The 22716-nt window shown below is 44.0% G+C and overlaps 1 protein-coding gene across 1 annotated transcript in view; it reads right to left on the bottom strand.

The window, feature by feature from the left end:
* Nucleotides 1–22716, bottom strand: part of LOC308640546 (diacylglycerol kinase gamma-like) — a gene marked incomplete at its 3' end in the record, with an annotated part of 117102 nt that overhangs the window by 22584 nt on the left and 71802 nt on the right. Inside the window, exon 19 of the mRNA XM_081312415.1 lies at nucleotides 10597–10687. Coding sequence (XP_081168541.1) covers nucleotides 10597–10687 — 91 coding nt within the window. The remainder of the gene's footprint in view (nucleotides 1–10596; nucleotides 10688–22716) is intronic.

The raw sequence follows: 22716 nt of genomic DNA, 5'->3' as shown, positions 1-22716 counted from the left end.
TATCAACTGAGCTATATCCCCAGCCCTCAATTTTTCATTTTAAGGAAGACATTGAAAAAAAAAAAGGAGTCCTTCAAGGGAAGAGTGGTCGGGATAGTTATAGGTCTATAAATGCAGTCATATAAGGAACTGGGGATGTGTAGTGAAGATTAATGGGAAGCAATGTGGAAGACACTTCTTCAGCCTAGGAAGAGGGGTCATGTAGAGGACCAAGGAAGGAAGTTCTGTGTGACTGTGGAGGATGAAAAGAGGTCCAATGAGTGAGGAATCCACTCAGTTCAATGCACAAACATTTACCATGTACCTAGTTTGTTCCAAGTGTTGTACCAAGTGCCCAAGAGGGAAGCAGAGGGTGAGGAACAACTCTTTAGGAAGAACTTTCTGAAAATCAGCATTGTCCAACAATGGAACACGCTTACTGAGAAGCAGTGAGCCTCCTCTTCCTATCTTTAGAGTATTCAGGAGGCTGGAGGCCCACTTATCAGAATGTGCTAGAATGAATCTTTTGTTGAGTAGTAAGTGGGACTTACCCCTTCCAGTTCATAGATTCCAGTTCAGAATGTGCTTTGGCAGGCTGGAGTGTGCTGGAGTGAGAAAGTGTCACGGTGACGCTCCCCTCCCCGCTTCTGTCCAGCCCTGTCCACCCAGCTGTGTGCTTCGCGTTCTCTGATGCGAAGTGAGCCATGGAGGGCCAGTTACACTGGAAAGAAGCTGCCATCTGTGACAGGGATGATGGAGTTCTGGCGGGTTTGTGTGGGCTCAAGGAATGCGGCCTGGAAGCCATGTACACACAACCTGCTTAAGAACATCTCATGGGCAGAAAATGTTTTCTTCCTCTTTCGCCCTCCTCTGTTGCTGTGCCAGGCAGGCACAATGGTGCCTTTGAGAGGGGCAGCTGGAAGGGGGTGTTGGCAGAGGCACTGGAAGTAGAACGTTGCAGCTGGTGGGGGGGGCCCTAATTCATTTCCAGGAGTGATCCGGCACTGGGTGCCAGTTTCCAAAACAGAACTGCTGTTTCTCAGAGCTCACGGTGGTGGGTTGCCTCAGAGTTGGACAGAGGGCAAAGTCTTTTCCTATCCACCACTCTGCCCTCTCCTAGTTTAGAAAAACCCTGGTGTGTTAAGGCATTCTTGCTCTGGGTGCAGATTAATCAGTTTTGCTGCCTGTATGAGGAGCTGAGACCAATCTGGGCTGGAGGAGGTTTTCTGAGGAGCCCAATTCTCCTGCAGGCAGAGTAAAGCTGGTGGCCTTAGGAACCTGCAGGGCTCAAAGGCAGTTAGGCCTCTGGGCAATCCAAAGGGCTCAGAATGGAGACCCTTCTTCTGCCCTGCAGGATGATGTCCTGCAACCCCACAACTGCCCGGCACCCTTGCTGCCATATGGGCTCTGCCCACTCACAGTCTTAATTCTGGTGAGAAAGAGGTGGGAGAACCCTGGCATTTCCTGTCCTGGTTCTCAGTTGTCCCAGACCCTCTGCTACTTTCAAAGATCCCAGTGACAGCTCAGAACAGGGCATGGGAGGTCTTTCCACTTGGAGCAGGGTTAGGAGTAGGCCCAGGTGCCAGGCGGCAAGCTCTGCCACCCCCTACTTTGTGTTACAAATGGAGCAGGATGAGTCCCTTTTATGCAAGTGGCTTCCAACAGAAAGGTGTGACTTAAAGCTGGTCAAGTGGCAATCTCTATTAATGTTCACACTAACTATGGGATTTTCACACTCTGGTTTAATTTTACAATCAACAAATAACTCCGGAGGAAGTACTTCACTTCAGCCTCTGTGATGGGCCTGGGAATACAGAATGAATAAGAAAGACCTTGCTTCAGAAAGCTGACTGCCTAATCTCCATGCCAAGTCCTGGATGGGAAGCCTTTCATCAACTCAGCAGATACATGTATTAGGTGGAAAGCAGAAGTATAATGCAGAGGACATCTCTTACTGAAGGTACCTAGCTCTTTTAGAGAGGGTGCTCTCTCCTTAAGAGTCAGTTCTTCTACTTTCTTCATTCCTTTTCTAATGAACACTAGGATCAGCAAGTTTATGGCCCCACATACTGAGTTAAGAAAACAGACTTATCTGCTCTAGCCAACAGGACATATTTGTATATACTATTCTCTAACAGTTCACTTGTAGAAGGAAAAAAAATTGAAGTGTTTTCCTCCCTGAGGTCCCCAAGTCTCTGGAGATGGTAATGGGGATCATGGATTCCTTTTTTTTTTTTTTTTGATTGAAAAGTGTTTTGCTCATTTATTTTATTTTTTTTAATTGTTGGTCACTCAAAACATTACATAGTTCTTAATATATCATATTTCACAGTTTGATTCAAGTGGGTTATGAACTCCCATTTTTACCCCGAATACAGATTGCTGTATCACATCAGTTACACTTCCATTGATTTACACATTGCCATTCTAGTGTCTGATGTATTCTGCTGTCTATCCTATTCTCTACTATCCCCCTTCCCCTCCCCTCCCCTTTTCTCTCTCTACCCCCTCTACTGTAAATCATTTCTTCCACTTGTATTATTCTTCTCTTACCCCTCATTTCCTCTTATATGTAATTTTGTAAAACCCTGAGGAACACCTTCCATTTCCATGCGATTTCCCTTCTCACTCCCTTTCCCTCCCACCTCTCATCCCTGTTTAATGTTAATCTTCTTCTCAAGCTCTTCGTCCCTACCCTGTCCTTGGTTACTCCCCTTATATCAAAGCAGTTATTTGGCATTTGTTTTTTAAGGATTGGCTAGCTTCACTTAGCATAATCTGCTCTAATGCCATCCATTTCCCTCCAAATTCTATGATTTTGTCATTTTTTAATGCAGAGTAATACTCCATTGTGTATAAATGCCACATTTTTTTATCCATTCATCTATTGAAAGGCATCTAGGTTGGTTCCACAGTCTTGCTATCGTGAATTGTGCTGCTATGAACATCGATGTAGCAGTGTCCCTGTAGCAGATCATGGATTCTTTTCAATATTCTAAAATGTCTCAGAGAATGAATACATTTCCTACTGACGAGGCCTCGCAGTTCATTATTACTTAAAAGATGTATTTGTTTGGTAGTCATTGCTTGGGAAAAGTTATTCTTTTACCAAGAAACCTTGTTGGCTAAAAAGCTAAGCCCTCTGGGGCAGAGGTTAGCTGACAGCATCTTCCAGAAACCTGTTGGGTTCTTACACAGCTTGTAAATCATGTGACTTCCAGCCTTGGCCCTCTAAGATTTCTTGGGGCCCTGTCTATCACACCTACCATGTATTACCCAACTACTTTGAGAAAGTATGAGCATTAGACTTCATCTTTAAAAAAGTTATTCCTAAGTCTTTGGAAGACAAAAGGATATATTGCCAGGAATCTAAAGACAAAAGAAAATCAAAGCAATTCACCAGGAACAAAGAAAATGGGAAAGAACTGAAAAATAAAAGCATATGGATGAATAGAGACTTGAAGTGAACTACAGGATACACATTTTAAGAAATAAAAAAGAAGGTCTTTTGAGAGAAAAAAGTTATGTATCAGAGCTGCAAGTGAACAATGGGATTTTCTAAGGGAAAATTGACAGAAACAATTTCTCCTTGGTCAGCGGAACAATTCTAAGCATCAGCCAAGGAAACTGGTAGCAAATGCATGGTTGAAAGAAATGGAGAATGGGATGATGGGTTGCCTTTAAAAATGGATGACGATTTGACAAAACCAAAGAATCAATCACAGAGATTCTCAGGAGGCCTGATGTGAAAGACATGAGGGGAGAGGGCTAATGTTATTATGGGATTGTAATGCGGCCAACATTCCAGTGGTGCTGATCCATTGGTGAGATTGTGGTTACTTTTCTTTTTTGCCCCTCTGTATTTCAGGATATTCTAACCAGGCATTTGCATTACTTTTCAAAGCAAGGGAAAGAGGTTAGATCACATATTACTAGGGAGCAGGAAGAAAGCCAGGTAGAGACATCTGAGCCCTGGACTTGAGTGGGGAAGGGAATAGACTAGAAGGAGGATCTCTCTCTCAAGACCATTCTAGTCCTACTTTTGCCTCTAGGGTTTGATGCACCATCTGGTCACCCCTTTTATTTTCTCAGGTTTCCTTTCCATTTATTCACTGTGGCGGGGTGGATAGGTTGAGGGCTCACTTTTTACTTTCTTTACTCCAAGCTCTGACAGGCTCTACCTGCCCAGGCTGAGAAGGTTCATAGCCCAACAGAAGACACCCAGGCTTAAAGATCTCTTCCCCTGTGATTTAAGAGTGTGCAATCCAGTGTGTGGATGCCAAGGCAGAATAAGAGAATGGCCCTCTTACAGCTTGAAAGCTGTGGGTTCTTTTTCTGTCACATTCTGGCTAAGTGAACTTGGTCATGCTACTTAACCTATAAAGTCCTTCATTTCTCTCTTTTGAAAAATAATGGCACTGGATTGGATTGGAGTAGCTCAAGAAATCTGCCTAATCTTAAATTGATTAGGACTCTTTTTTTTTTTAACCCCTTTCCCTCTAGTACTGGGGATTGAATGGAGAGGGGCTGTTCTACTGATCAATAGCCCTGGCCCTTTATAAATTTCAGGTACTGTCTTGATAAGTTGCTGAGGCTGGCCTTGAACTTGTGATCCTTCTACCTCAGCCTCTAGAGTAGCTGGGATTACAGGCCTGTGCCTCTGTGTCTGGCCTTACTCATTTTTTATGAAGCTTCTTTATGCCCACATACCTATGCTTAATGTTACTTTAGGTTTTAGGATTCTCATAGGTGAGACCCACCCAGATCATGATATGGTACCTGGTTCACTTCTGCTTTTTAAACCATTATTTTTTTTGGTGGAGGTAAAATTCACAGAACATATAACTAATCATTTTGAAGTGTAGAATTCAATGGCATTTGGTAGAATCACTCAGTCTTTTTAAGGTGTTAGGTTAACATAGTCAATTGGGTTTTTTTTTTTTTTTTTTTTGGTACTGGTGATTGAACCCAGGGGCACTAAGCCACACCACGAGCCCTTTTTTGTAGTTTATTTAGATAAAGTATGTAGAGAGAGGATCTAGTTGCTTAGGGGCCTAGTTGCTTAGGGCCTCACTAAGTTGCTGAGGCTGGCTTTGAACTTGCAATCCTCCTGCCTCAGCCTCCTGAGTCACTGAGATTACAGGCGTGCACTATCAGGCCGGGCCTGGTGGGTTCTGTCTTGTTATTAAAAAAAAAAAAAAAAAAAAAAAAACAAAAAACAAACAAACAAAAAAAAAAACTCCTGCACTGTACTCCCATGTTCATCTCAGGCTCAGATGCAGGGAATTCTCCAGCTCTAGGGTGAGAAGCACCGTGGAGTCAGACAGTCTATGAATGCATTTAGTGTGGATTGCCCAACTTCTCTCCAAGGGGGTTTACCACACAGGTCCCCACCACCAATTTCTGAGAGTTCCCATTTCCGCTCCTCCTTGCCAACAGTGGCCAGGAAATCCATGTAGCACTAGAGAGCAGGTAAAAGTAAGGAACCAATTTTAGCAATATCAGTGTGAAGAGAGTTCAGGGACCAATGGTGAGTGAAAAATGCAGGTTGTAGCGCAGGAAGGGAGTGGCGGGGGGACTTCAGGTTTACCTGTAGCATTTTATTTCTTTGGTGAAAAATACCAAAAGGAAATAAAGATTAAATACTGAAAAATCAATTCTGAGTGAGGGGGAAGTGGGACTTTTTGATAAAACTGTCCTCAATAGTTTTCTGTTATTTTTTAAATCCTCAAAAGGGGTAACTGATATACAGAGATCCCCAAACAGGCTGGGTTTTTTTGGAACAGCTTCTAGATTTGCATTTATGTTTCCCAGTATTAGGTTCATTTTAGTGGAACTGGCTAGCCTTCTCTTGTGAACATTGTTTTAAAGATTAGATTAAATATCAAGGAATTGGGGGAGTTCTTATTTTTAGGCAGAAAAATGAACTATTTCTGCAGAATATAAAATGTATGTTCAAATTGAAGTTTGCCTGGTTTTTTCTACCTGTGATCACATCTAAAAATCTTTGCAAGGCTATTCTGAGCCTGGGGTGGGGGAGATGACTCACTGTGAGCCTTCCTCACCTGTTTATGCAGGTGAAATCAGGTTAGGATAAATATAAAGGGCCTCTTTGGAAGCAAAGAGGCATTGGAGAGCACCCTGAGAGGAGGTCTTGGAAGCAAAGTATCCAGCACCTGTTTCAGGTAGAGCCCTATACTCACTCTTTCTATGGAGACCAATTGCAATATTTTTAATGCTCCCTTCCTGATAAAGATAAAAATCTCATGCCTGATTTTAACATTACCTGAAATGTCACAATGAATGAGACTGTGAATAATTAGCAGACTGGATAGGTCCTATATGAGGTTGAGAATATCTGCTCCAGACTGAGCTTCTCAAGGGCCTTTACTACCCTGACACTCTTGGGTTTCTGGCAAATTGGGATGGAAGTCTGACCTGACCACTCATAGGTCATGAACCTCAGGTAAGCTCCTTACTTTCTCTTAGCCTCCTATCTCCCTGCTCTGGAAAGGTGATTAGGACACTTGCCACTTAAGGCTGCTTTGCAGATTTGGGAGATGTTTAGCACTACTGCCAGTTAAATAAACACAAAATAAAACAACAACCCCAAGCTAGGTGCCATGGTACATGCCTGTAATCTCAGCAGCTCTGGAGGCTGAGGCAGGAGGATTCCAAGTTCAAAGCCAGCCTAAGCAACTTAGTGAGAGCCTATCTCAAAATAAAAAAAAAATAAGATGGGCTGGGGATGTAGCTCAGTGACAAAGAGCTACATCAATCCCCAGTGCTAAAAATAAATAAGTAAACTTTCCTATCAATTATTAAATAAAATTAATTAAATAATTAATTTTAAAAAACCCCAACCCCTGAAAACTTTAATTCAAAATAATGGTCTTGTGAGATAGGTCAGTTCCCTTCTACCCCATTTTACAGATGTGAATTGAGACTCAGACATAGTTTAGTGAATCACCTAACCCAAGAACAGAACAAAGCTAATCCCAGGCCTTGTTTGTTGGGGCCCCTTCACTATGCCAGCCCTGGCCAAGTTGTCTTCATGTGAGCAGCAGATCTGGGGTCACCTTCTTCCCTGCTTGAGTCATTGGGCTGCCAAAACGGAGTTCAGAGTGATCTGACTGGGATCACCCAAGTGGCTGCCTGAGACTCTTTGGATCTAGTTTCCTTAACCAGTCCTCTTGTGTTTCCTGGGCCATTTTCTCTTGTCAGCTGGGCTATGAGCTTTATTTCGGAGATGGGATCAAGTCTCCTATTTCTTCTCAGTCAGCCACTAACCTCAGAGAGTCTGTAAACCACGTGAATGGCTTTCAATGGAGAACTTCCCTGCATAGTCTCATCTGGGCTTTAGTTTCACCAACCAGCCTTTGACTAGAGTGATCAAAAACAAATAATGGACTTCACTATCTGTTCCCTGAGTTCCTTATAGTTGTGCCCTTTCTCAGGTCACCAAACCCCTCAGCCGCAGTTTCCTCATCTGCAGTTTCCTCATCTGCAGGGTGAGGACATGAAAATCTGCGCAGCGTGTCCTGAGGATTAAGATAAAATGAGATGCTGTGTGGAAAAATCTTTTGTAAGCTTTAGGACAGTTTTTGTCTCTGACTCGCTCCTGCTGTTCACCTGAATCTCTGATTCCTTCCTCAAATGAGCAGTAGGAGTGTGTCCTCTGATCTTTGCGAATCTTTTCTCAGCAGAGTTGTGTAGTGCCTGAACTGAGAGAGAATCCAACAGTCCCACAGAACAAGGAGGAAGAACTGTGAATCCAGGCTGACAGATCTGCTGGGTTTTGACACTTGGTAGGTAAATCTCTGCTCAACTCCCTCGAGAAGACCTGGAATCTTCTTTTCCCAGTTTCCAGCAAAGAAGTCTTGGTCAAGTATTGAATGTATCTCAGCATCATCTTAAAAATGTGGCAATACTTGCCTTGCTGATTTTCCTATCAAATGAGGATGTGTCAGGGTAGGCAGTTAAAGCATGTGACTTTGTCCCTTTTTATTTTTTTCTCTTCCATTTACCCTTCTAACTGTCGCTGCCTTGTTTTGCTTTTTCATAAAATGGAGGTGATAATATAATAATCCTTGGCCTACTTAGCTCACAGGGCCTTGGAGTGACCTGGGATAAAAGCAGTAGCAGGGTTTTGAAAAACAGTGAAACGAGGTAGAAATACCTGCATGGGGTGTTTTGGGCCTCACTGACCTGGAGCTGGTAAGACGTGTGTTGGTCCCCACAGGCCTGGGCTGTTGTGTGCTGCAGCAGCCACGTTTAGAAGGTCATCTAACAGATTATTTTCCCTGCTTTTCCCTGAGGTCCTTGATGCTCTCATAACTACCTGCTATGCTTTGCATTCTCTCTACACCTGTCACTCACATGCCTTGTCCCCTATCCCCTACTGCAGTTCCCATATGAATCACACAATAGTGGGTGGACTGCACATTCACTATTCTTTGAATGCAGAAATGGTGCCTGCCCCAATCTCTTGGGCTGTCAGAAGCCACCATCACGTGACAACCTCAGCCCCCCCCCTTCCTCCAGCTTACCCTCATGAATAAATACTAAAAAGACTCATTATAGGGAGATAAGGAAAACAGGAAGTGTTTTGAAAAGTCCCAACAACCCACAGTGTGAACAACCCCACTCCTCCAGAGGCCACCAGTGTCTTCTGCTACTAAGCCACCAGCCCCCTGTGTGGTTGAGGAAGTGCTGCTGTGTCTTAGACCTAGAGGGGATAGTGGGGCAAGGCCAGCCTAGAGCCAGGAGGGCGGGCCACAGAGGCAGGAGAGCTGAGCTGCTGTATTCTGGGCACAAGGTCAAGGCCAGCTGCAGGGAGAACAGGCAGTCGCTGTGTGCAGCTGGCCGCGGTTAGGCCAGGGCTGTCCCTCACTTGTGGTATATTTAAAGAGATCCCACCAGGCGATCGTGCCAACAGGAAAAATGCACACAAATCTCTGTCAGCCACACTCAGTACCCTGGCCAAAGCCTCCTCCTTCAGCCACAGTTCCCTGGTGGTGTGTTTGTGTGTAAATAGAGGAAGGCTGGCTTCTCAGCCTCTCCCAGGTGTAGGTGACTTCAGCCATCTACCACCTGGGGACACAGGCCCCGGCTCCTGGGCCTCTGTGCCCACTGACTGAGCTGGCAGAAGCACAGGGGATTAGCCAAGGTTTCGTGCCTCCCACCCTGGTGTCAGTAACCTAGCAACCAAAGGGGAGAGGCAGGCAGGCAGATGAGTCAAATAGAGCTGCTCAGAACCTCTGGCTTAGTGTTTGTTTGTGAAAACTCCCTGGGAGTGTGCACACAGCCTCCCTTCCGGCAGGGAATGGCAGTGGCTGAGCTTTCCCACAGTGCTTCTGGCCTAATGCTCCTCTCAAAGGGATGCCCAGGCCCCAAGCTCGGAGTACCCTTTAGGGAGGCTTCGAGACCAGGCCAAAGGAGCCCAGGGTGGCTGAATTCTCTGGGTGCCTCTCACTTCTTTTCTTTTCTCAAGTGGAGAGGAGTCTACAGGCCTGAATCCCAAGGAAAGCTAAGGACTCAAGAGCCTGAGGTGCCCCAGCATGAAGACAGTGGGTGTGCACAGAAGTTGGAGCTTTCGGGTAGCCAGAGACTAAGGAGGGATCTCATGAGAGACTTGGGAGAGCAGGCCTGGAGAGGGGTGGGGGTGAGAAGCAGCCTGCTTATCTACCAGGGGAGGGGCGCCGACAGGCAAACCATCTGAGGCAGGCTGCAACAAGTGCTGGAGGAATTAGGAACACACCAGAGCACCCACGAGATCAGCTGCGTAATTTGTGGGGCTCAGTTCAAAGTGAAAATGGAGAATGCTTTGTTTAAAAATTATGAAGAGTTTCAAGACAAAGACAGAAGAGCAGGCTGGGGTTGTGGCTCAGTGATGGAGCACTTGCCTAGCACAGGTGAGGCACTGGGTTCCGTCTCGAGCAACACATAAAAAAAATTAAATAAACAAAATAAAGGTATTGTGTCCATCTATAACTAAAAATAGGGGTTCTCTGAACAGGAATTTTGTGAAAAACAAAACAAAATGAACAAACAAACCAAAAAAATGAAAAAAAAAAAAAAAAACAGAAGAGCACTGGAACAAGGACCCTTCTGAACACAGGGGCTTTGTGGCTGCTCAGCTTGCACGTTCATCAGGCTGATGCTGCACATCTGGGAGTTGCTCCTTGAAGCCAGTGGGTGAGCTGGGGACTGTTTGGTCAAAGCTCAACCCCCAAACCCCTCACCTCTGCTGCTTCACAGCCACCAGTTCCAGACTGGGACACTGCTTCTACCTGACAGCAGCCCCTCACACTGTGATGGTAGTAATTGTCCTTATCTTTTTGGGGGGAGGGAGGCAGTTGGGCCACATTGAAAGATGGCTGAGGACCAGAATGGACTGAGGGTCCCAGAGCTCCAAGGATTCTCTGGACAGGCCCAACAACCAGAGGCCTCTGGGCAAGGTTGTGGATGTGTGTGGGGACAGGACAGAGCACCAAAAATAGACTGCACTCTGGCTCTCCTTTTAAGGACCAGAGAGGATATATTCTTGAGAATGCACATATGATATTCCAGGAGCAGAAACCAGTTCAAGAAAACTTCTCCCCACCTGGAGCTTACCTCCAACTCAATGTGGTCGTGAAGTTTCTTGCAGGTGGCTGCAAAGGTCTCCGAGGTACCAAATTCAAAGTACCACAGCTTGTTCTTCATCCTGGAATGTAGAGCAGAGAGATGGCTCAATATTCTGTACTTGAAATGGTCAAGGAACAGAGTTAGGTTATTTGGTCCAGGAGGCCCAAGTTCCCAGCATTCCCTAACCTTACATTTTTAGCATTTGTTAATCGGATGATCAAGGAATTGAAACAACATTTACCAAGTGTTTTTGCCAGGAACTTAGAGAAAACCCACTCATTTCTTATACATCAGGAAAACTCTGGGTGAACTGGTAACTGCTCACTGAACTTCTCTGAATTTTTCCTGATTCAACTTGAAGCAAGCAGGAGAAAGTCTTGCTTGTCTTGAACTGCATCAAGAGAGTTCCATGAGAAATTGACCAGAGGTGGCAAATGACAACATGTTCTGTCTTTTCTACTACTAATTCAAAGGGACTTTAGGCAGAGCCCTCTTTTGAGTATGGTAGGGTACAAAGGGAAGCCTTTTGAGACTTAGGGTGTGCAATCAGGACAGAGGAAGGATAGATCCACACTTACATAGCCAACATACGTGCTGATTTGTCTGTTCTCTGTTTGGGGGAAGCAGAGAGAAGCAATAGGTTTGCAGAAGAGTTTTTTGGTAGCAGTAGCCACCCCCGCCCCCAATTTTATTTGCTTAGACCATGGTGACCATTCATTTAGAGGTAGATGTTGAATTTGCTTCAAAGTAGGAGTTCACCATTTTAAGCTTTAAAAATTTTCGACATTTTCTTTAGGGGTAAGGCAGGGAGGAAGGGAGGGAGGGGGGGGAGGGAGAGAGAGAGAGAGAGAAGAGCAATCAATGGGGTCCCCATGTAGCTGGGGCTTTGCAAAGTCAGATGGTGTGCCTGACACTTGGTGGTTTTGATCAGATGGTCTCACCAGGAAGTGTTTCTGAAGGTATTCCATTCCTTCCACCCCAATTGTCACCCCATTATCAGGGTCTGGCTAAGAGAAGGGACACCTGTCCAGTTTACAAGCTGACAGATTTTGCTAAGGAAGGATTAAACAAAATCACATTCCTCCTGGCACTCAGGAGAGAGGAAGCCACCTTGAATGTTGCTAATCCTCTGTCCTCAGATTTGTGGACCAAGGGAAGGAGCATTCTCCAGAGGGAGGAAGGCTCTTATTTCTTTCAGGTTTTCCTTTGGCCATAGCAGATGACTCATCAAAATGACAGACATTTTTTCTGCATTTCTTCAACAGTCTACCCAGAACTTGGAGGTGAGACTGTATTCTTCCATTTGTATGAAGATTTCTAAGATCTTATTGGTTGGGAATTAGCGCTTTTTTCTTTTTCTTTTCTTTTCTTTCTTTATTTCTTTTTTTTTTTTTTTTTGTACCAGGGATGGAACCCAGGGCTGCTTTACCACTGATCCACATCCCCAGTCCTTATTTTTTTGAGACAGGGTCTTACTAAGATGCTTAGGACCTTGGGCTAGGGATATAGCTCAGTTGGTAGAGTGCTTGGCTTGCATGCACAAGGCCCTGAGTTCAATTCCCAGCACCAAAACAAAACACAAAAAACTTAGGACCTTGCTAAGTTGCTGAGGCTGGCCTTAAACTTGCAATCCTCTTGCCTCAGCCTCCTGAGCCACTGTGATTAGGGGTGTGTACCACCACACCCAGCTGGGAAGTAGACTTTTTGACCATTAGTGTGCATAAAAATACCTGATAAATGAAGAAGGAAATAAGAGTAAGTAAGGTGTAGGGAATTAGGCCTCATTAAAAAGTTGGAAGTACTGAGAGTAATTTAGACCAGTGCTTCTCATCTACCGTGCCATGATGTGTGTGCCTGATATACGGCTCTCCTCTGCCTCCAGGGTGGCAGGTAGGGACTGGGGCAGGCTGAGCCCCAGAAAACATTCTCATCTGTATTCTCAATGTCAGGAATAAATATTTTCCATTTTTAAGCATGCTCTGTTGTTAAAAAACATGGCAAGTATTATTCTGGATTGGGGGTTCTCTGAACAGAAATGTGTGAAAATGCAGATTCCGATTTGGTAGTTCAGGGTTGGAGCATCTGATCATTTTATAACACTGCTGGTTATAAGGATATGGAGACTCCACCCATAGTCCTCAAATGTTAGTATGCATACAAATCTCCTAGGGAATGTGATTAAAACACTGCTTCCAGGGCTCCAATCTGTGGGGACTATCTGTGGTGTTGTGGGGTGGAGCCCAAGAATATGCATTTTTATGAGTGTCCTGGTGATCGTTATGTGTATGGTCCGTGGACAGGACTTTGAGAAACATTGCTGTAGATCCCAGTGCATGAACACCATGGACAAGAACAGAACTCATTAGGCCTAAAGGAGTGGACTTCTCAGGGAGGAGAGAACAAGAGTCAGTTGCCTTAACAGTCAATGGTGGAAGAGACCAAGTAACAGGAACAACACAGATCATCATAACACCAAGCATCCCTCTCCGGCAGCAAGAGCATCTTTGTGGCCAGGAGACTTGCACTGTGATTCCATTTTCAAGTACCACTGCTGGTCTGAATCATGGCTTTTGAAAGTTATTGCCAGGAGATTTAGAGTTTTAATAAAAGTTTCTGGAAGCCACAGCTATTTTTTTTTTTTTATTTTTTGCCCACGCATGGTTCTCCTGATGATCTAATAAAGTGAAGAAGTCATGGGTAGGTCAGTATTGCAGAAAGACAGAGGGGATCAACTGCACTACTCATCCACTGTGCTAACTCTGGAAAGTTGATTGATCTCTTTAAACCTCAGTTTTCTCATCTGTGAAATGGAGATAATAAGATCTGCTTCAAAGGATAGTTGAGAAGATTAAATAATAGCAAAGTGCCGCACATAATACTTGTTGCTTACCAAGAACGTTAGCTACTTACTATTAGCTAGTATTAGTTCAGTTCTTTTGAGTTGACATATTTGTATAACAATAGAGCAAAAATTATAGATCTTATTGTGTAGCTATAGATTATAATATAGTCATAATTTTCTAAGCAAGAAAAACATGTAATTATATTTGTTAGATCAAGTGTCTTGACTTTTGGCTAAAATATATGTTCCCCCTCGTGACTAATTTAATAGAATTTTTATCAGAGTCATAGACCACACTCAAATTCTTGGTTCATTATCTTGACTAGTCACATGATTAGCCAAAGATATGATGTGACTGAAAATATGCTTCTGAGAAAGTGCATGTTTGATGTGAGACAAAATATTTATAATTCAACAAACATTCATTGAGCCAGGGACCAGGAAAGGGTATACTAGATGTTATCCAGAACAAATGCAGCATTCCACAAAACAGGCATCTGAAAGGACAGATAAGGAAGCAGACCATTTTGTGATGCACTCAGTACAATGCACTGGGGTATATCAGGGGAAGGATATACCCCAGTGCATAGACCAAATCTTAGACGGGTCAAGGGAAGTTGCAGCAAGCATCCTATGGGGGATGCCAGGTAGAGGTCAGTAGGATGTGCAAGAAAAGCAGAGAAGGCGCAGGACAAGCATTCCAGGAAGAGGAAGAAGCCCAGGTGTTTGTTTTCCATTACATTCCATTTCCATTACAAAATACCTGACACTGGGTAACTTGTAAAGAAAGGTTTATTTAGCTCATAGTTCCAAGAGCATGGTGCTGGCTTGGCTTCTGCAACAATCATGGTGGGAAAGCAAAAAGGGGAAGTGGGTGTGTGTGGAAGGAACATGTGTTTGAGAGGAAGCAAGAATAAATCAAGGAAAAAGAAAGAACAAATTAAGGAAGCTGAATGTGCCTAACAACCACCCACTCTAAAGGGAACTACATTAATTTTTTCATGAAGATGAATCCCTTATAATCCAAATACCTCTTAAAGGGCACCCCACCCCTGCCTCTCAACATCATTAACATGGGGAACCAAGGCTCAACATGAGTTTTGTGGGGACAAACCACATTTAAACCATAGCACCAGGCAATGAATTAGAAATCAAGGTGGGGCTTGGCCAGGTTTGGTTGGAGAGGCAGACTGGGGCAAGATTGTGAAGACAGAGATGCTGCTCTTATGTGTCTGGGTTTGATCTTAAAGTCCACAGGGAGTCATGGACCAACATTAGGTCAAAATGGGGGTGGTGGAGGTAGTAGTGACTTGATCAGATTTGTGGTTTTTATATTTTTTAGTATTGAGGATTGAACTTAGGGGCACTTTACCACTGAGTTACATCCCAAGCCCTTCTAATTTTTTTTTTTTTTTGAGACAGGGTCTCTTGATGTTGCCCAGGCTGGCCTTGAATTTGCAATCCTCCTGTCTCAGCTTCCCAAGTTGCTGGGATTATAGGCATACATTAATGTGTCTGGCATAATTGTATTTTTTAAAGATTATTCTGTGCAGCTATGGAGAATGGACTGGAAGGAGTGAAACAGAGACTGGAGACTTGGAGAATAGTTTGAATGTGAAATAGGAATCCAGGAGAGAATTGGGAAGGGCCTGTATAAAGGTAAAAGGTGTTGGGGAGATTCATAAGCTAAAATTTTGGAGGTAGAATTGACAGAGCTGGTTAATTGTGAAAAGTGAGTGAGAAAAGGTTAGTCAAAGTGACACATAAAGTATTGTCTCAAATAGCATGATAGATGACAGGTACCATTTCCTGACAGAGAGGCACTGGAGATCAATTCTCCGGGGGTGGTTGTCTTTGTAAGTGAAGGATGGAATTGTTTTGGCTTTGGCCCATCCATCCATCCATCCATCCATCCATCCATCCATCCATCCACTCACCCACCCACCCATCCATTCATCTGTTTGTCCATCCATCCAACCACTGAGCATTTATTGATAATAATTCTGGGTCTGTGTAAGACCCAGAGGTAAGTGACGAGTAAGACAGGCAGGATTTCTGGCTTCACAGAACTTACATGCTTTAAACAGCTACACCAAGACTCTAACATTTGACCACTGACCCATAGGAGACTATGTGTTCAAAATCTAAGAGCTTCTATTTGTGATTTTCTTTGTTTTCCAGACAAGTTTTGCTAAGTGGTCCAGGCTGGCCCTGAACTTGTGATTCTCCTGCCTCAACCTCCTAAGTACCTGGGACTACAGATGTGCACCACCAGGCTTGTCTCTATTTGTCCCTTTTTAACACAGACACTTTTTGGTTAAAAGTGAATGCATTGTAGTCTCATGACATTTTTTTTAAAAGATTTTTAGTTGTAGATGGACACAATATCTTTATTTTCATGTGGTTCTGAGGCTCAAACCCAGTGCCTCACACATACTAGTCAAGTCTTCTACCACTGAGCCACAACTCAGCCCCAGCTTTTTTTTTTTTAAACTGGGGATTACTTAATCACTGAGTCACATCCCCAGCCTTTTAAAAATATTTTATTTAGCGATAGGGTCTCCCTGAGTTTATTAGGGCCTTGCTAAGTTGCTGAGGCTGGCTTTGAAATCTCCATCCTTCTGCCTCAGTCTCTTGAGCCACTGAAATTATAGGCATGGGCCACCATGCCTGCCATTGGGCCCTTTGGTTTTTGTACTTTGTTAAAAAATTTTCATGTCTTACCCCATTTATTTCTCAGAAGAACCCTGGGAGGTAGATACTCTTGCTACTGATAAATTCAATATTGGATCCTCCTCTGCCTCCTCTTTCTTTCCTCCTTTTCCTCTCCCATCAGCAGCATGGCACTGACACCATCACCTTTCCAAGGCCTCTGGTAAGAGCCTGGAGGCAGGGGATATCCTACAGTTCAAGGCAGGAGACACAGCTCCTGCCTGCCTGCCAGCCAGACAGCCTGAGCCCCAGATGTTCTGTCTTTTTTGAAGATGATTCCCCAGCCACTTTCCTGCCCTCATTGAAGACTGCTCCTGAACGTGGCCTTGGGCTTCTATTTCATCTTGCATTGAATGAGAACCTGGCGTTTAGAAGCTGCAAGGCCAAAGTTTAGGCCTGACTTTGTCACTTCCTGACTGGGTAAATTATTTAAGTTCTTTGACTCTTCATTTCTTCTTCTACAAAGTAGGGCTACTATTTTCCACACATCTAAGTTGTGAAGGTTGCAAAGCTCCAAAGAGGTATGGAAGGCCCGGGAAGTGCCCCATGACGCTCCTCCCTTGTTGCTAGGAGTCCCAGTCTCTGGAGGACTCATTCCCCTAGGCCACAGGGACAAGGGCAGGAGCAATGTGGGGGTCTACCCCAGGTGGCCAATATTTTCTGAAGAAAATAAAACTAACACTGTTTTTAATGGCTGCTGGAACGCGTCCTCCGCATCTCTCTTCCTGAGTTTACTTTGGCCATTCTTTCTTTCCCTCTCATAATCACCTTTCAGCTGGAGGTGACTAATCCTGAACCAGTTGTCCTGAGGTTGATTCCCAGATTCACAAGATTGCTAGGTGCCTGGTCAGGCTCCAGTCTACCCAGGTGAACTCATTCTTGAGGAAGAAGATCCTCTTCTGGGCTCGAAGGGGCTCTCAGCCATGTAGAGGGATGAGAAATAACAGTAGTGACACCATAGATTGACTCTGTTCCTCGGTTGTCTTAATTTCCCCGTGGTTTATAAGAAAATAACATCAATTGCACACTAGTTAGTTGAATCTTTTCATTTGACAGATGAGGGGAAAAAATGAGACTAATTAAAAATGTTCTTTTATGTTTGTCAGCCATTTCAGGCTGGAATCAGTCATCATCATGACAGCTATGAATAGCCTGGTTTCAAGGGTGCCCGTAAGTGAAACCAAGCTAGCTGCTGGGCATCTGTACCAGCAGAGGCAATGCATTTAGCTCTCCCCACCAACACAAGCTCCTAGTGGTCCTTTTCTGAGAATCAAGGAAGTTTTAAAGGCAATGGACTTTTGAAGTTGTCAGAAGTCAAAACATGAAAACATTTCTTTGGGCTCAGAAGTTTACACAGAGAACACTATAGTTATTTCTAGAAATAGAATCCCTTGAAGTGAAGGTGTTCCTTTTTGTGGTTTGGGCTTTGATAATCAGGTTCCCTGAGTAGCTCATGACTCAAATAGTTAGTTGGGCCCTCAATGTCAGTCAGTGTCAGGTTGAGAGAACTGCAGGGACACATGCTGCCCATGGGATGGTGGTGTGCGTAGGGGGCAAAACCAGGTGGTAGAGGCTATGCTGGACTGGCAGGCAGGAGGCTGCCTGCCAGCCTCTGTTCTCATACACACCATCATGCGGACACTACTAGAGTCACTTGTGATTTCCAGGCCTCAGTTTCATTAACTTTTCTGATTTCTAAGGTTTCTCCAAGCTCATTGAGCAGTCTAAGGTAACACCACACAGGACAGGGTGGGAGGACCCAGGGGCTGCACAGTGGTTACCCTGTGGCACAAGAATGACCAGAGCTGTCATTTTTAAAAGAGAATCAGAAATGTGTATTTTTTAATGTAAAATCTCTTGAATATTAGTGCTGGAAACTAATTCAAATTTTTAAGAGAACATTGTATAGGACAAACCCTACACATCTCGGAAAACTATACCTAGCCAACAGGCCACTTCTATACATTAATTATAAATTTTCATAAGTTCAGATCAATGAAAAAGCAAAACAAATGACCTCACATAATATCCTTTTGGGTTTGCTGGGTTATTGGTGGTGTTATTGCTACTATCACTGAAGAAACTAAACTAGGATCAGATTTTTAAGGTAAATCCTAATCCAGCATATTAAGCAGGCATCGCAGAAACACCAAAAGGGCAACTGCAACTACAGTTGAATTATATATAACTGAATGATAAATGTTAGTGATAATATTGAGAGCATTTTACCTGCCAGATCCTATGTTATTTGAATCCCCAATGACTTTGGAAGTTTAGTAATTGTTTTAACCCAAGTTTACATCAAGAATTAAAACAAATCAAAACAAGGCAGGTGGACTCTAAGGCCAGGAAGGGGCCTGTGACTGTCACCTCACAGGTGCTGCAGAGGCCATCTGTATCACCCGCACACTCAGCTGCCCCGGGGCCATCAGAGGGCTTATCACCACCTCTAATCCACCCTGCATGCTATCCTCTGTCCTCACTGCTCATCATTATGGGCCCCTGGTGACCCTCAGGCACGGAGCTGCGGATAGAATAATCTTTCCCAAGGTGCAGCAGTGGCCCCTTCAGTTCAAGGGAAAGTGAAAACCCAGCAATCAGGAAGGAGGCTTTATAAATAGCTGTTCTTGTACTCTGAATCGGACTCTTGTGCCTGCTGCTCCTGCCAACAGATTTGTGTTGGCTCAGTGTTTTTCAGCTTCAAGGAGCAAGGTATTCTCTGGCTTTGTTCCATACTTGAGACAAGACGGGTGTTCATGGCACTCAGGAAAATCTAGGGTGATGAATGATGACCAGAGATCAGGAGGGAGTGGGCAGAAACACAGGGAGCAAGAAAGCAGGAGAGCTCAAGAAAGGGCCTAAGAGGGGAAAAAAAGGCTGATACTGGAGGGAGAAACTTGCTCAGGATGTAATTTATTGTTTAGGTATGAAATCCTCTTAACCTATGAAGACACTTCTTAAGTCATTTGCATATGTGAAAAATTACCTGTAAAATCACAGATGACAGATTTTTTGCATTTTAAATGCTCTTGGGATTCAGGGATTCCCAGCCAAGGGATCACAGGTTCCAAGGAGTCTTTTAAAATATAAATAAAATCTGTGAGTTGTTGTCAACATGTCTTCACATAGAATAGAAATAACTTTGTTATTTGTTATTAAATAACAATAATAATAATTATTATTACTTAATAAAGGTGACATAGGCTAACTAATGGGTTAAATTCCTTTTTTTATATGATTAAATCATTTACATTGCTTGGTAGCCAGAGATACTGATTGAATAGTAAATAGATTTTGAATAATAAAAATGGAAAAACTAGTGGGGCTGGGGCTGGGGCTCAGTGGTAGCACACTTGCCTGGCATGTGTGAGGCACTGTGTTCGATTCTCAGCCCTGTGTATAAATAAATAAAATAAAGATCTATCAACAAGTAAAAAAAAAATTTTTTAATGGGAAAACTACTATACTAAAAACAGTTTTATGAGTGACAAAAATCTTATTCAATATGGCCTCCAATATGGGGAGTGTGGGCTATGAACAGAAATACTTGATAGTACAAAACTACTCTCCATCAGGACTGGATGGTGGTTCTCTTGTAAGTCACGGCATCCTCATGGTAACTGTTAGGAACTGAGATCACTTCTTGAAGGTGCAGCTGGGAGGTAGAGAGCTGGAAAAAAAAATGCCAGCTCCTGACTTCCAGTCCTAATCCTTTGCCCCTTCAACCTCCTCCATGCCCAGCTTCCATTACTATGCCCTAGAGGCATCTGGCAGAAACGGGACAATCAACCCAAGTCTCAAAAGATCGTGACTCAAAGCTGTGGGCTGGGTTTGCTCACATTTACTACCCAGATTCCATACATGGCCACAGATCCCAATTCAGGGTTGGAGGCTCTCTGATTGCTTGGAATTCTATGACACTCATCAGAGAGTCTGTTGTCTTGGCCTCCCAATTGGTCTTTCAACTCTAACTACACTTGGCCCAAAGTAAACAAAGGGCCAAACCTACAAGCCTCTTGTCTACAGCATTTTCTCCAATCTTTCAGGGTAAGTCTAGGCATCAAAGAATGTATGACCTCAGAGCCGTGACTCTCTTTTCCATGCAAGTTTGTTTCTGTGGAGTATGGACACATTTACCCACACAGGCTCCTTTGATAGGCTCTCCTGAATTCTGTCTGGCACCCGACAATACCTCCTCCTAAGGGCAGGACTCCAAGCATGATGAAGACTGCCAAAGTCTGAAATTGGATCCTCCCCCAATGCAGCACATGAAGACGTGTGTGCACGTGTGGGCAGCTCTGCCTTGGCTCTCTGCATCTCTTTTTCTCCAACTCAACCTGGCCCTCAGCTGTCGGGATGAATCTCTGACCCCAGTCTCACGTGTTGACTGCATGCCTGAATTACGCTAGCTGCCTTACACACCCGAGGGTCCCCCTTGTCTGATCCTGACAGCTACCTTCTGCAGGAGGTACTGCTAGGGCTATTTGTAGATGTGACAGAGACAGATGCACAGCTAGATGGGGAATGATATCATGGAGTCAGGGGACGGAGGCTGAATGTGCCTGATCCCCTCTCTCCCACAACCAGCCTTTCTGAACATGAGGCAGTGCCCAACTTATGATAGGTCAGGTTACAAAAGTTCCTTGGTTAAGCCAGTTGTTTGTCACTCTGAGCACATTTCCCCATAGAAACAATATTATGTTGAGGTTGGGTTCCCACACTTGCCCACAAAAGCCAGTTAACCCCTTCAGTACCTGAAGTACAATGTCTAGTTTTGGAGGCAAGTTGGAGGAGCTAAAGGAGCTCTGGTTAGAAGACAGAAAGGCCTGGGTTCAAGCTGTAGTTCAGTCATTTACTTCCTCTATGGGCTTGGGTAAGTCATTTAGTCTCTGTCTCTTAGTTTCTTCATGGTTCATTTGGGATAATATCACTTTCCTTGCTGGGGTTATTGGGAATATTGAGTGCATATATATCATACATGATATACACTCGCATAAAGCCAAAATAGAATTCCTTATATGAAATTGGCTGCGTGGCCATGAATTCTCTGTTCCTTGAAATACAAGCAGCATATCTTTCCTGCTTAATTTGGATTGGTGATCTTTGCTTTTCACCACTGAGGTCCCTGGTGGTGACCCTGAAGTCTGGGCTGGGATATTGCTAGGATAGGGCTGGAGATGCCGGAGGGAAAGTGAGAAACAGAGGGAACAGGAAGGATAGTAGAGGGCACACACTTAGCTAGGAATCATGTTTCTTTCTTTTGCTATCACAAAACTCCAGCACGGTCAGGTGACCTCCCCCTAAGCTTCCTGTGCCTTCCACACCATCGACCAGCTTGATGCCTCCTACTCAGATGAAGTCCAGAGAAAGTCCTTTCTTCAGTTTCCCTTACCTCTCAGGTCATGAAACCACTAGCAAGGCAAGTAAAAAATTCATTAGATGGGGCAGATGCCTGGATAAATAAATACCGACTCCCTTCCCTATCCCACCTCCCTCCTGTGCCAGTTCTAAAAATCTTAAATAGAAAAGCATCAGCCAGAGCCTTGCTCTGCCTGAGAAACTGTAGTATATACTGCCAGTAAAATCTTTTTGATTTTGTCCTTTTGCAAATCTCAGCCATATGCTCTGTGCTTTGCTTTCACTCTGACGTGTGTGACTTCTTACACTTGTGTGTGCGTTATTAACACCCATTTCAGTCACTGTGATTTATGTGAACCTGTCATCCTCCGTCAGTACCTATCCCTGCTCTGTGGATGTGTGCTCCATCCCACCCTATCATTACCTGCCATCTCTAAGGTCCAGCTATCTCCCCTAAGAACGTGACTCATTCAGTTTGTCCCCTCTTTCTGTGCCCTTGGCAAACGTGCTCCAGCTGTAGGTGTGGCCCCGATGTTCCTCAGGAGAACTGCTTGGCACCACCTCTACCGTGCCCCTTATTTCTAGCCTACACCTGCTGCCCTTCCGTGGGCTGTGATTGTAGAGTTTCATTTGAACATTCTCTACTTTATCCCCCTTAAATCTCATTTTAAAGCTCTTCTGTTTGGTCTTCAAGTCTCTGGCCCAAAATATTCCTCTTGGTTTATGTGACAAGCTCCCGATTCCTTGCCAAGGGCCTCTCATTCCAGCATCAAAATCCATGGTCCAGAAGAACAGTTGTTCTCAGATTAGCTACAGAACAGCTCTGCATTTCCCCACTGGTGCCTATTTCTTCTAAAATTCTTTATTCTGCTTTTAAATGATTTCAGTAGGTTAGGATCTATATTAAAGTCTCTATAACATTGTACAGAATAGAAATAAATTTAATTTAGGCTTTCCCAGGTGTATTTAATGATTACCCACCTCCATCATATTCCTGTTAATTTTCTCTTGCCATCCTAGGGAATGCACATCAACAATGTGACTTACTATAACATGTGCTGGAAGAAGACAATTTAGGTAACTACCTCCACAGGCTCATCATGAGTTGACTCTCATGATGAGTGTGTTAACTATTCTCTTCTCCTTTTCCAGAAGGTCCAAATCTACCCTCTTTGGGCAGAGCCTCATACATTTGC

This window comes from Spermophilus citellus, assembly GCF_964194105.1.
Source record: "Spermophilus citellus genome assembly, contig: SCAFFOLD_142, whole genome shotgun sequence".
Taxonomy (NCBI): domain Eukaryota; kingdom Metazoa; phylum Chordata; class Mammalia; order Rodentia; family Sciuridae; genus Spermophilus; species Spermophilus citellus.
The sequence above is the reverse complement of the archived record's forward strand: the minus strand, read 5'-3'. Positions and strand labels throughout refer to the sequence as shown.